The following is a 13,281-nucleotide window of genomic DNA, read 5'->3' as shown; positions in this document are numbered from 1 at the left end:
TAACCCGAGATGGCAGATGGGCAGAGATTGCACAAATTGGGGTCTAATTGACAATCAATTGTGATTAGGAGTGAAAGGACGTCTTTATAGCCCCAGACATGCTAGGTTGAGATCAGGGAGGGGAGGGCTGTTTCTGGGAATCTGAGAGAGGAGGAGGAGGAGGGGTGCCTGCATCTCAGTGTCCTGCGTAGTTCCTCAGAGAAGTGGAAGGGATGGGGGAGGGGAGCAAGAATCGGTGGGTGGGACAGGGGAGCACGCAGCGGTCCCTTCTCCAAGCCTTTCCCAGGGAAAGCTATGGGAAGTGCCCTGCATAGCTCTGGTGGACCCATCAGGCTCCAATACCCGGCCCCAGCTCCTTGGAGCCTGACTGAGAACTTCGAAGTTCATTACCCTGCCTGCTGCAGCTCACAGGAGGATGGTGCGGGGCAGAGAGAGGAGGGGAGGGAAGGATCGAGGAGAACCTTGAGGCCCACAAACCAGATAGCCATGGTGCTTTCATCAAAGTGGCACTCAACCCTGACCAGCCCCCGCTCCCATCAGGGAGAGCATTCTGCAGTGCTGGGTGTGCACGTGTTTGGTGGGAAACGTGGCGTCGTTGTATATTATAACACAATTCTGTCACGCTATCGTATTTAATGTATTGTGTTGTATTTACTATGCTTTCATGACAGTCATCACACATATTGCGTCTATGTTGTGTAAAACATCCTTTTACATGTGACTGTGTTCGTTTTGAATGAAAGTTGTACCAAGAGGGCTGCTTGCCCATTACAAATCCCTTCCTCATGCGCAGGTGTTCCAAGTGCCTATGACCCTGCAGGGGTGGGTGCTGTGGCTGCTGGTGGGAGATGCTTGGCTGAGGTCTGGCCGCGTCAGGGACAGACGCTTTGAGGCACAGAGTGGGAGCCAGCGGGCTGTGTTGCAGGGAGACCTCACAGCCAGATCAGTGGTCTGCTCTCCAGACTTGCCCTGTCCTCCCCCACCCAGGCCTCACTCTTTCTCCCAGCCGCTGTGTCTCCTGGGGAGGGGGCACTGGGACCTGGCAGGCTGCCTGTGTGCCCCTCCTCACAGAAAGTGTTAAAGAGGAAGAGAAGACCAGCGTGAAGCTGATGCTGGTGCTGGCGCTGGCGGGGGAGAGGGAAATGCAGGAATTTGAGTGTGTTTGTGAGGGCTGTGCCCGGCTGGTGTGCCTGGGTGCTCATGAACGGATCTGTGCTTGTGTGTGCTACGCACTTGTGAACGTGTGTGTGTGTGTGTGAATGGCGTGTGCACAACTATATCCAAATTTAGCTGCGGGAGGGGGAGAGAGTGAAGACCAAGGTGGGGTGGAAAGGAGATAATTGCCTCTCTGCGATGGGAGATTGCCCACCCTCCATCCCCAGAGGTGATTTATAATTTAAAGATAAAGAATAATCAAGTCCTAGCAAGGAAGGACACAGTGTTGTGGGTCTGATTAGAATCTCGGGATGGACCAGCAGCGGGGGAGGGCGGGAGAGGGGAAGGGGGAGGAGAAGGGGAAGGGGAAGAGGGACGGGAAGGCCTGCTCCCCTGCCCCCCACCCCGCGTCAGTTCCACCCGCCCTGAGGCTCAGCGTGTCCGAGCTTGGCCCAAATTACAGCCGATCGGTCCACCATTATTTCTCCCAACTTTTAATTTTTGCTTCCAAAGGATCATTGCCCGCGGTAATTGCAAAGGACCGCCCTGCGCGCGGAGCAGGCTCCCGGGACCGCAGTGTGAGGCGGCGCGAACACCGCTTGTGCACGCACCCGCGCGCTCACACCCTGAAGAGGCGCGCGCGCTCCCACTGCTGGCTCCCACCAGGGTCCACCTGCGTCTGGCTGCTCTCTGCGTGGACAGGAGGAGGAGGGAGCCGAGCGACCCGCTGGGGAGCTCTGGCGGTCCGGCCCTGGGACTCCGGACGCCAGGCCCAAACCTCGAGGGCCCAGGGCCGCAGGGCCCGGTCCTGCCAACATCGCTGCTGTAGATAAAACGCACCCAAATAAAGACTCAGACCGCGGGTCTGCTTATTTATCCGGATGTGGCGAAGGGGATATTTGTGGTATTATTTTTGGAAGAAACACACATTTCCCCCTTACTTGAAGAGTATCGATTTTATGTAGGCCGCTTGCTGTTGGCGCAATTTGTCGGTCCCCCTTTTGGGGGCGGGTTAGGAGGGACATGCGGCCTTTCTCATTTTCGATTCCACTTCTAACGAGCCGCGCGGGGGGGCGCCGGCCCCGCCCCTCTGCTGGGACTCCAGGCCGGGTCCTAATTTGACGTCGTGAAAGGGGCGGGCGTGGGAAGGGACGGAGGGGCAGAGGCCCTGAGCGACAGAGGCCCCGGAGACGCAAGAGGAGACCCCAAGCGGAGCAAGCGAGAGAGGCGGGACCGAGACCCACGGAACGCGCGGGAGGGGGCTGAAGACCCGGCGGAGACTCGGAGAATCACGCGTGAGAACCGCTCCCCCAATCCCCACCCCAACTGCCGAGGGGCGCCAGAGCTGTGGGAGCCTTCAGAGCGCCAGGGCCCCGTGCGCCGGGGGCCCGGAGGAGAGAGCGGGCTGTCGCCGCATCCTGCGCCGGGATGTCCCAGCCAACTCTTGGCGCTCACTGGCCCGTGCGCCCTGAGGTCTCTGCGGCCCAGCCACAGATTGATCCCGCAATTATTTAAAAGCCGGGGCTGTCTCCTCCCCCTTCGCCAAGGAGGCTGGCGCGCCGTTTCCGGACGAGTGGAGGCGTAGCGACACAGCGCTGACCACGAGAGCCGCTAGCGGACTGCGCTCGGCTTTGGGCTGCGCGTCTGTCCGTCTGGCCCGGCGGTTCCGTCCTTGTGTCCCGCGCGGGGACCGCCTCCTCGGCCCGGGACCGTTAGCAGCCAATTAGGCGCGCGCGCTAACGAGGGCGGCGGAGCCCCGCGGCCGCCTGCGGGCGCACGTGTGTTCGGCGTGTGGGCGCGTGGGCGCCTCCGGCGGGGCTGCCATAAATGAGCGGGCCGGGCTCGGCGGGCGCCTAAGGCGGCAGCAAAGGCAACGCCAGGCAGCACCGGCCGAGGGCGGGGCGCGGCGCCGAGAGCTGGCGGAGCAGCGGCCACCTGCGTGGGGTCGTTTGGCCGTGCCGGGGCCGCCAGGAATGGGAGCCCAGTAGGCGGCAGGGCCCGAGCGGCCGGAGCAGCGGGAGGCCGGCATGAGTGTTAGCGGTCCCGCGGCTCCTGGCGACGGTCCTGCGTTGCCGCCGCCTCCTGGTCCCGGTTCAGGGCCCGCACTTCCCGCTCCCGCCGCCGCTGCCCAGGACGCTATGGACGGGCGCGCGGAGCTGCCGACCTTTCCCCGTGCTGGAGCCCCGCCGCTCGCGGACAGCGACACTGTGCCTGCGGCGCCCGAGGGGGCTGGAGCGGCCCGGCCAGCCGCGCCCCCGCGCCCCACCTCCTTCTCGGTACTGGACATCCTGGATCCCAACAAGTTCAACAGCAGGAGGCGTCGCTGCATGCTGCTGGGCCCAGTGGCGCCCGCTGCGTGCGCCCCGTGCACTTCGGCCCCGTGCGCCCCTGCACCCGCAGCCTCCGGACGCCCGCCGAGAGCAGAGGAGCTGGAGCGCCGCGCTCTAGCCAGCGCCGGGGGAGTCGCGGGAGCTGAGCCGCCGAGTGAGTAGGAGCGGTCGACGCCAGGTCGCGGGGATGGGGGACTGGCCGCTTCTACGCGTTTACGAGCCTGAAACCCCGTGGCGAGTTGGGTCTGGCCCACGCCGAGGCTCCGTGGAAAGTTCGCAGCGCGCGGGGTCCGCACCAGCCCCCGTCGGCCTCCGTCCGACCCGGACTGCAAGGCCCGCATCGCCAGGCTCCTCTGGAGAAGCTCAGCCGGGTCAGGCCCAGGGGCTGTAGGGCTGTGAGGCCGGTCCAGGGTTCTCCTCCGCGCGTCTCCGGCCTGGAGGAGGTAGTTGGTGCAGGAGGCGAGGGTCAGTGCGCCGCGGCTGGCCTGTGACCTCCCCGCCCCCACCGTGCCTGCTGGAGGCCTGCCTCCCTCCTCTCTCTCTTTTTTTTTTTTTTTTTTTTTTTGGACAAATCAGACTAATTGTGACAAAACGCTGGTTATCTCTGGAAAAACAATTAAATCCCTTCGATTACAGTTGAGGGGAAATGTGCTTAGCGGCGGAAAGCGGCCGGTAATGGGGCGGCCCGCGCCCCCGGTCCGGTCGATATCCCATTACGGCGCGTGCATATCTCTTTCAAGCACCTTGCAAACTCCCCCCGAACATCTAAATTATAGGGTCAAAATTCGGATAATTACTCGATTAAAACCTATTACACTTATTAGGGGCCGCTATTGATCGCGAATTGCATTCGACCCGCTCCTGATTGCTTTTTGTGTCCCCTCCCCCGCCTCCTCCCTCCAACTTCGCGGCACTGCCGATGTGCGGAGGAGAGCGCGGGGCGGACGGGGCTGGGCTGCGGCCGCAGGCTCGGGGCATGGAAGCTGCGGGCCGCACCTGCGCGGGGCCTCTTCCGGGTCGGCCGAGATGGAGGGCGAACAAATCCGGGCTGATTGGAGGGGACTCTGCGGACTCCGAGACCGCTGCACTCAGAGCCCCACCTACGGAGAGCCTGTGGCGGGGAAGGCCGGGATCCCGCCGGAGCCGGGAAGCCGCGCGCACGGCACAGCCGGGAAGGGAGCTGGGCCAGGCACCCGTTCCACGCCCCAGCCCGGGGCAGAGCTCAGACCGCGCTTGCGGTGGTCTGGGGGCGGCTCCTACCTGCTGAGGGACTTGGAGCCCAGATCACATGCTGGCCTCCGTGCCAGGTGGCCAGTCGCCCTGGAGGAATCTGCCAGGGGCTATTGGTTATTAATTACCCGAGATTTCGGTTCTGACCTTGCCGGAGAGCAGCTCTGTGAGGGCACCTGCCTCGGCCCCTCCTGACTTCAGGCCGCCAGTGCCGGGGCAGAGGCGACCCTGCCTGGGAGAGATGCTTTCTTCCAAATTTCGGAGACTCAAAATGCAGTCACTGCAGGGCCTCTGCTTAGAGGATGTGGGGCTGCTGTTCAGACTCGGCAGACCTGAGCTCTAGGCCCCCGGAGCCACTTGGACCTGCACGCCCGCCCGGCCCTCCTAGTGAGGCCGAACAGGGCCCTGCCCGCTGCAACTCCATGTAGGGGCCAAGGCGCGGGCGGGGAACCGGGGCCGACCCTAGCAACCGAGTTTCAGGGCCTGGAGGCTTGAGGTAGGGTCAGGACAGGGCATAGATTTGGGTCCCCCAAGCCCCATTCTCTCAGCCGGCTCCAGCCCCACCCTCGGGCCTGTTATTAAATGCCAGGTAATTGGCTGGCCCTGCGTCGGCGGTAATTGGAGGGTAATATACGCCGAAATAAATTAAATGGCCTTAACTAGTTTGTACATTACACAAAATGAGTTTAATTAAGTTTGTATCTGCCCCGCGGATCGATCGGAGCTTCCACTCCTCTGTAATCTCCGCAGCCGGCCCGGCCCGCAGCACCGGTCAGCCCTGTTCCGGCAAAAACTCCCGGCGCCGCGAGAACTGGGCAGCCCGGGGAGAGGGGTACCCTCTCCATAGAAATGAGCCAGGGACGGAGAGGAGACGCGGGCGGCGGGAAGGAAGGACGGGCGGAGGAGAGGAAAACGGTGGAGCGAAGGAAAGAGAGGAAACAGGAGGAACCGAACAGGAGACGGGAGCCCTGGGAGAGGATGCGGGGCACGCGAACGGTGGGGCGGGCGGCGCGCGGAGGGCGGGATCTGGGAACCGGCCGGTCCGGTCCTAACTGCCCTGTCCTGTCCCCGTCCCTCCCGCCCGCAGATGCCGGCGACCCCTACAAGACCGGGGAGGCGGAGACCAACGGCGCCAACGGCTACGGCAGCGGCGGCGGCGGCGGCCGGAGCCCGAGCGCGGACAGCGGGGACGAGGCTCCCGACGACGAGGACGACGACGAGGACGAGGCGCCCGAGACAGAGGCGGCGCGAGGCGCGGAGGAGGCGCGGGGAGGAGGCGGCGGCGGCCTCGGGGCCCGCGGGTCGGGCTGCCCCGGCGCCGCTGAGGCCGACGCGTCCCCCGGCGCTGTCGACGAGGCCGCGGCACCCGGACCCCGAGGGAACTCTCCCGGAGCCCCAGGCCCGCCGGGAGCTGCGGCGGCGCCGGGGGGCGCGGGGGCCACCCCTCAGGGCGCGGCGACCGCGGCGAAGCCCAAGCGGAAGCGCACGGGGTCCGACTCCAAGTCGGGGAAGCCGCGGCGAGCGCGCACTGCCTTCACCTACGAGCAGCTCGTGGCGCTGGAGAACAAGTTTAAGGCCACGCGCTACCTGTCGGTGTGCGAGCGCCTCAACCTGGCGCTGTCGCTCAGCCTCACCGAGACGCAGGTGAAAATCTGGTTCCAGAACCGCCGAACCAAGTGGAAGAAGCAGAACCCGGGCGCCGACACCAGCGCGCCGACCGGAGGCGGCGGGGGCGCGGGACCGGGGGCCGGGCCCGGTGCGGGGCTGCCCGGCGGCCTCAGCCCGCTCAGCCCCTCGCCGCCTATGGGCGCCCCGCTCGGCATGCACGGCCCGGCCGGGTACCCCGCGCACGGCCCTGGCGGCCTGGTGTGCGCCGCGCAGCTGCCGTTCCTGTCCAGCCCGGCCGTGCTCTCGCCCTTCGTGCTGGGCTCGCAGACCTACGGGGCGCCCGCCTTCTACGCGCCGCACCTCTGAGCCCCGGCGCGCCCGAGTCCCCGAGGCCGCCTGCAGGGCCCGGCGGTTTTCTACGATTCCAGGCGTTGACTCTGTATATAACCCGTTGCTACCGAAGAGTTTTAAATTTATAAATGACCATGCGGGTTGGGGCCGTGTAGGGGCTCCCGCGGGCTCGGCCCGATGCGAAGCACTTTGCGGAACTTCACTCAATCAATAAACCGCAGGCGGCCGCGCTTGGGTCTCCCAGGCTCCCGCGCCGCCCTCCGCCCAACCGGGGCCACCCCTGAGTCTTCTCCGGTGGGGACCAAGGCACTTCGGGTGTTCTGTCTCGCGCTGGACTCCAGCCCGTTTTCCCACTGGACTGGCGTCCCCCCCGCGGGAATCCAGGCCTCTCCACTGCTGCCTGCCTGTGGTCGTGGGCTTGGGGCTGGGCGCAGGGGCTCACCCGCCACGCAGGCTGAGGCTCAGGTCCCTGCGTCCCCCTCCCTGAACCCCCAGAGCGAAGATCACAGGTCCTGGACAGTGACCACCTGCTTCCCCTTCGCGTCTCCGCTTAGCCACGGAGCTGGAGGGGCCAGGGCTGGGGGCGGAGCCCTTTCTGCCTCCCGCTTCCCACGCCTGCAGCCCTGCTCCGGTCCCACAGCCCCGCAAGGGGGCACCGGGCTGGGCGTTTCAGCCTGGGGGCAGTGGCAGCTTCCTGGAGGAAGGAGCTCCACCTGCTTCCCCTGGGGAGGAGACGGGGCTGGCTGGGCGCAGCTACCTGCCCAAGAGCGTCCCAGCCGCATTCAGAGCCCCAAGGCCACCTCTTCTCCAACGACTCTGGAAACGGTCCCCACATCCCTGCGCAGGCTGTAGGAGCACTGTGGGTTGGGTGTTCGCCTTGAGCTGGGCTCCGGGAGGCGAGAGGTAGAGAGGCGCCTCACGTGGGCGGCATCGTGGATGCAAAAGCTGATGCTTCCAAGCCGGGAAGGGCGACTTGGGGAGGGTTCAGAGCCCCAGAAGGGGTGGGGAGGTGGCGTGGGACAGCGGCCACGGCCAGGCAGGTGTCCTGGGCCCTGCCTCACAGAGGGAGCCTGGCTGTGGGTGCCACCTGTGCCTTGGCTGGGCCCATGTCTTCTGGTGTCCCCTCCATTTTCCATGAGCAGGCTGAGATCATCTTTGGGCTGTCAACTTGGCACTAACCGCTGGGGGGCAGGTGGCAGCGACTACCCAGTGCCACAGGCAGGATGGGAAACAGTGCTGCTCACTGGCCTGGCCATTATCTGTGGGCAGAGGGCAGGCCCAGAGCAGCATGGGCCATCCGGCATGTGGCGGGGGCAGGGGTGGCTGGGACCAACTGTGCGTTTGCTGCCCCACACCCTGGGTCCCAGGCGGACCTGCACTCCACCAGCCTAGGGCTGGCCTGAGTCCCAGTTGCCCTCAGCTCCCTTTCTGGGTCCACAAAGTGAAGTCACCTGCTTACAGCAAGCGTCCTAAGGCTCATTGGCCTGGGGCGGGGCAGCCTCTCCCTCCTCCCTCTGCTGGCAGAGCTCAGGGCTGCACAGGCTTGCTGGCGGGGGGTCTTGTGAGGGAAGGAGAGTGCCAGAGGGTCGACTCACTGCTGAAGCAGGTGCAGTGGGCTTGGCCTGAGCTGGGCACTGGGGCTGCCGAGGGGGAAAGCAGCCTCCACTCATGGGTGTGGCGCAGCGGGGAGAGACCCGGGTCTGTGCTGCAAGGGCCCCAGCTTCCCCTTTGCTGAGCCTGCTGAGCCCGGCCAGGGCCTGCTGGAACATTCCAGGAACTCACAGCCCCACAGGGAGATAACAGAAGGTGGCTGCGATGGTGCAGACCAGGTTCAGACCCACTTTGCGCCGGGCCAGACCACTGGTGCAGCCCTCCCTATGGAGCTTAGATCCTGGCTCCTCGTCCCTCCAACCTCCACACGCCCCTTGCCCTGGCCTCCTCTCTCTCCTCCCCTCAAGGCTCAGCCAGAAACACAGAGCCACACCGCAGGGCCCTGCAGCAGTGCCCCTGGGCTGCAGGGTGGGATGGAGGCTGTGAGGCCTGGGAAGCAATGTCCCCCCACCCCCACCACGCACCAGTGTCACCCACTCCTTCTCTAAGCTCCCTGGACAGCCCAAAGCCTCATGCCACAGGTGTGGGGGACATTTCCCTGGGTCCCTCCAGTCTGGTTCACAGCTATTGTGGGCCAGCCCTCGTGTCTGAAGCCACCTGAGCTGCCCACTGCGCTTCGCTGTGTATGTCACATGTAGGGAACTGAGGTCCTTGCTGGGGCAGCGCCAGCTCTGGTGCCAGCAGGAGCCCTGCTCCCTCCTGGAGGAGTCCCCGCTTTTTAGCCCACACTCCTGCTGGGTCCCCAGGCCCCCAGTCTCCCTGGGGAGATTGGGGTGCTATTCCCCTGGCTGCCTCCCAGGGAGCCCTCAGGCTGCCCCACCAAACCCATGCCCGCCAGGTTCGGGGCTCCCCTGACCACCATTTCCAGTCTAGGCCGCCTGTGCCTGACTGGGCCTCAGCTCCCTGGGCCTGTGTTGCAGGCAGAGGTCTCAACATGTCCCCCACGTTGGTGTCAGGGCTGTGAGGGAAGGTCTGGACCCCAGGATCTGAGGGCACTTCTCCACAGTGCCTCCTCCTAGGGCTCAGAACCCGTCCTGCCCTGGCCTCACCTGCTCCGACTTCCCAGAACCACACACATGTCACTGCTGCAAAGCCAGGCACAGAAGGGGCCTCTGGTCAAGCGAGGCATGACCCCAGACAAGGGCGGTGTCGGCCCTCACGCCCCGGGCTCCCCTCTCCTGCCCAGGGACCCCTGAACCCGGATGGTGAGGAGCCTCCCAATGAGGCCATCTCCCCGCCCCCGCCGGCCCATGGTGCTGTGGTCCGTGGCTGTGTGGTAACGCCTGGGTTTGGCTGAATGTAAGAGAAAACCTGAATGAACGGAAGTTGAAAGGAGACTGTTTATTTTCTCTTTGTGAGGGAATTCTGGCTGGTGGCAGCCCTGGGCAGTTTTGAGACCTTCACTGGGCCTGGAGGCCCAGCTCCCAGCTCTCTGTGCTGCACCAGGGATGGGCAGGCCTCAGCCTCACAGACCCCAATGGACACTGAGGCTCCAACCACCACATCCTCAACCCGGCTGCAAACAGGAAGAAAGGGAGCAGCCGGCAACACCCCTCTCTTTCAAGGAGCTTTCCGGGAAGCCCACGCAACACAGCTGTTCACGTCCCATCGGTCAGAGCTGTGTCCCGCACCCTCTCCTAGCCAAGAGAGACTGGGAGGTGCATCTGACCTGGGCATCTCACTCCTAGTGAAAGGGGGGGATGGGTTGGGGCCACCACCGCCCCTGCTGAGCTCCCCCATGCTCCCCGCCCCTATGCCCACCTGCCCACTCACCCAGCCCCAGGCAGCTGGGCTTGCTGAAGAAAGTCGGCCTCAGCCCGCCTGGTCTTTTCTGAAGCCCAGGGTCTCCACCTTGGTGGGCACCTAGCTCCTACCCCAAGTGTCCACTGTGCCCTCTCCACAGCCCCGCCCTGGGCTGGCCACATGTCCAAGCCCAGCTCCCAGTCACAGGATCCTGCTGCCTGCCTGTGTCCTGCCGGGAAGACGGCCCCTGCTGGGCTATAGATGTGGTCCAGTGCCTCCCAGCTTAGGCACCACCCTCCCTGGACCTTGTGGGGCCCTCAACTGCCCTCCTTTCCTCCCAGCCTCAAGCCAAAGTTACCAAAAGAGCTGTCTACACCTGCATCTGCACTTCCTTCTCACCTCTCCACCCCCGAGCAGGCTCTCTGCCACTCAGGCCCCTCGCTGCCCCATTCTGGCGTGGCCTCCCCAGCGCCCTGCTCACTCGCTGGCTGGTTCCTCTCAGAGTTCTGGGGTGTCCTGGGCTTGGGGAACCCTCAACCCCCACTTGCCTTCCCGCCATGGCAATGGTGTGCCTCACCTTGTCCTTGCTTGCGATGTCCCCCCAAGAGCCAGGGGCTTTCCAGGCACCATGAAGCCAGACTAAGCTCCTCCCAGACCAAACCAGCCCCACAGCCTCAGAGCAAACCCCAGGCACCAAGGACCCTCCCCACATCCAATCTGATCTACCCATATCCAGATGCCCAGAAACACCCTGCATCCAGCGTGCCCCTGCCACCCCCATGCTGCACCCCCCATCCCTAGGGGACTCCCCACACCCAGCATCTTGCCTGTGATGGCCGCCACCTGGGCCCCTCACTTCTTCCCCCGTGCCTGAGTGTCCCTTCACTCCTGGTCTCTTCTGGCTGCTGGCCTGGACTCCCTGAGGCCCCCTCAGCATCAGCTGGGAGGGGAGGCTTCCTATAGGGAAGGCACTGACCATGGTGGAGGTGAGGCTGGACAAATAGCCTGGCAGCAGAGGGAGGTGACCGCAGGGAGGGAAGGGCAGGGGTGGGTAGCCACGGAGGTCTGCAGGACCTCAACTTAGGGAGGCCACAGGGCTGAGCCCTGTCCTTGCCCCCATGACCACGGCTACCCCTCCGCCATCCCAAGATCGCCTTCTTGTCCACAGAGGCCCATGGGGTGGGGGGCATCTCATCCACTGTTGGGAGGCCTTGCTCATGGGTGACAAGCTGGGGATGTGTACGTCCCACCTCCTCCCGGCTGCCCTGCCACGTGATCCCGTTTGGAGACAGTTCTGGTGGGGTGGACGCCTTCTCTCTTCTCCTGGGAAAGTGGCTGAGCACTCATCTCCCAGGTTGAATGCCACATGTCCTGCCTCTGGGGAAGCAGGGAGCTGGATGCTGCCTGTGACCTGGTTCTGGCCAAGTCAACATGAGCAGTGTGTGGGGGGCGGGTGGAGGGTGAATCCGGGAAGGCTCCTTGTGGGAATCAGCTCAGAGGCGGCAAAGCCCCCTTCCTCCCTTCTGCAGACCTGATGATGGCTGGAGCCTCAGTAGCCACCTTGGGCCATGAGGTGGCCGTGTGGCTGGAGACCACATGCTCTGATACTAAACCAGGAGCTGGAAAAAAAGAAGGTCCTGGTGGCACTGGGCCCTCTCATACGTGCTTGGGGGCACATACCTTCCACTCTGGATTAATGGAACACAAACCCTTATGTCTACGAGCCACTCTTACCTGGAGTTTCCGGTTCTGTGTAGCTGGCACCACTTTCCATGGTGGCCTGTCCACCTCTGCGCTGAGGCTGTGACCCATGCCTGCCAGTCCTCCCTCCGTCACTCCTTGCACCCACTCTGCTGCTCTCCGAGCTGAACTCAACCAGCCTGCCCTGGATGAGGGCAGCAGCACCTTGGACCAGCCAGGATGGGCTCCCTCCACTGTGAGCCCCACCAGTAACCCCCACAGCCCTGGGAGGGAGCCCTGGCCTGGCACTGAGGGCCTGCTCCTGCCAGCCCTGCCCACCAGACCCAGGCCACCTGCCCTGACGGGCACCCCGCTTCTGGAATCTCTCTCCACGATGCCTCTGCCCTTCTCAAGAACCATGCCCAGCAGATCCAATTGCTGATGTGGCTGTGCCTGGCAGCCATGCTCTGTCTGCAGCGCTATTTTCAGACCCCAGCTCCTCTGTCCCCACGACCCAGGGTCACCCTCTGTTTAGCTGTGTTCCCTGGGCAGCCTGGGGCCTCTCCACAGCCTCCACCCTTCCTGGTGGATGCCACATGAATGGAGCTCCCTTCCCATCCTCAGTGGGACTCAGTGTGCACCTGCCAAGGCCCCCACAGCTGCACTGACTTCACCTGCAGCGTGAGGCTGCCACAGTGCCCACCCTGTCCCCTCTGGGCCTGAAGCCTCTGGGGATGGTCCTGTTTTTAAAGCCCGGCTACCTGGGCTACTGGCCCATGTCAGCACAGAGATGCAGAGAAGGGATGGTGAGCTGCTGCCCCCTGGCATCTGTGCTACTCCTCAGCTGCCCAGGCTCAGTCCTAGCACAGGCTCAACCCCAGGTGTGCAGGGCTGGGGGTAGGGGTGTTGCAGGAAGCTCCCGGGGGCTGCTGGGGCTCCCTCCAGAAGGCAGGGCAGGCAAAGGGAGTCTGCAGGTTCTTCCTGAGCCATGGGACCACTCTCATGGTCCGCAGGAACCCCATGCCTAGTATTCCCAGCCTTAATCCTCGCTGCTCCCTTCCCTCCCTGAAGTGGGGGATACCCACTCTCATGCTGATTCCTGCAGGAACTGGGCACAGCCCTGTCCTCTGGCTCTAAATGCCTCTGCAGGCCAGGCTTCCCTGGGCTCCTCCACCCTCTCCGTCTGCTTGGCTCATGGGGACCCAAACTGCTTTGGGAAGGGGTCTGCTGAGGGGATCTGAGGAGGGCCTACCCCAGCACCCCCTTAGTGCCAAGTCACTGACAATACCGTGGGCCCACAGTGCTGAAGCTGCTCCCAGGGGCACAGTCCCCACCCTCACCCTACCAGCCAGAAGGGCCAGCCCAGCACCCTCACCCCACAGGGCCCTTCACTTCTATAGGTCACAAGCACAGAGTCGCAGGCTTTTCTTTTAATAAGCGTTCATGAAAATTCATTAGAAGGTCTGATATGAAAAGCACCAAGCTAACAACTCAGTCCTGAATTCAATTTTACAAAAACATCTCTCCTCTTCCACCTTACCCCAGCAGTCCCAGTTTATCTCAAGGTGGACAG

The 13,281-nt window shown here is 64.0% G+C and overlaps 1 protein-coding gene across 1 annotated transcript; it reads left to right on the top strand.

The window, feature by feature from the left end:
- The first annotated feature begins 3,182 nt into the window (after positions 1–3,182).
- On the top strand, positions 3,183–6,689 carry NKX1-1 (NK1 homeobox 1). Its single transcript, XM_032253832.1, has 2 exons — positions 3,183–3,639; positions 5,803–6,689. The coding sequence occupies exons 1-2, from the start codon at positions 3,183–3,185 to the stop codon at positions 6,687–6,689; spliced, it is 1,344 nt and encodes a 447-aa protein (XP_032109723.1).
- Positions 6,690–13,281: the final 6,592 nt, after the last annotated feature.

Source organism: Sapajus apella, unplaced genomic scaffold (genome assembly GCF_009761245.1).
Source record: "Sapajus apella isolate SASKATOON/1434 unplaced genomic scaffold, GSC_monkey_1.0 scaffold85, whole genome shotgun sequence".
In the NCBI taxonomy this organism is placed as follows: Eukaryota; Metazoa; Chordata; class Mammalia; order Primates; family Cebidae; genus Sapajus; species Sapajus apella.
This window is presented reverse-complemented; position numbering and strand designations above follow the sequence as displayed.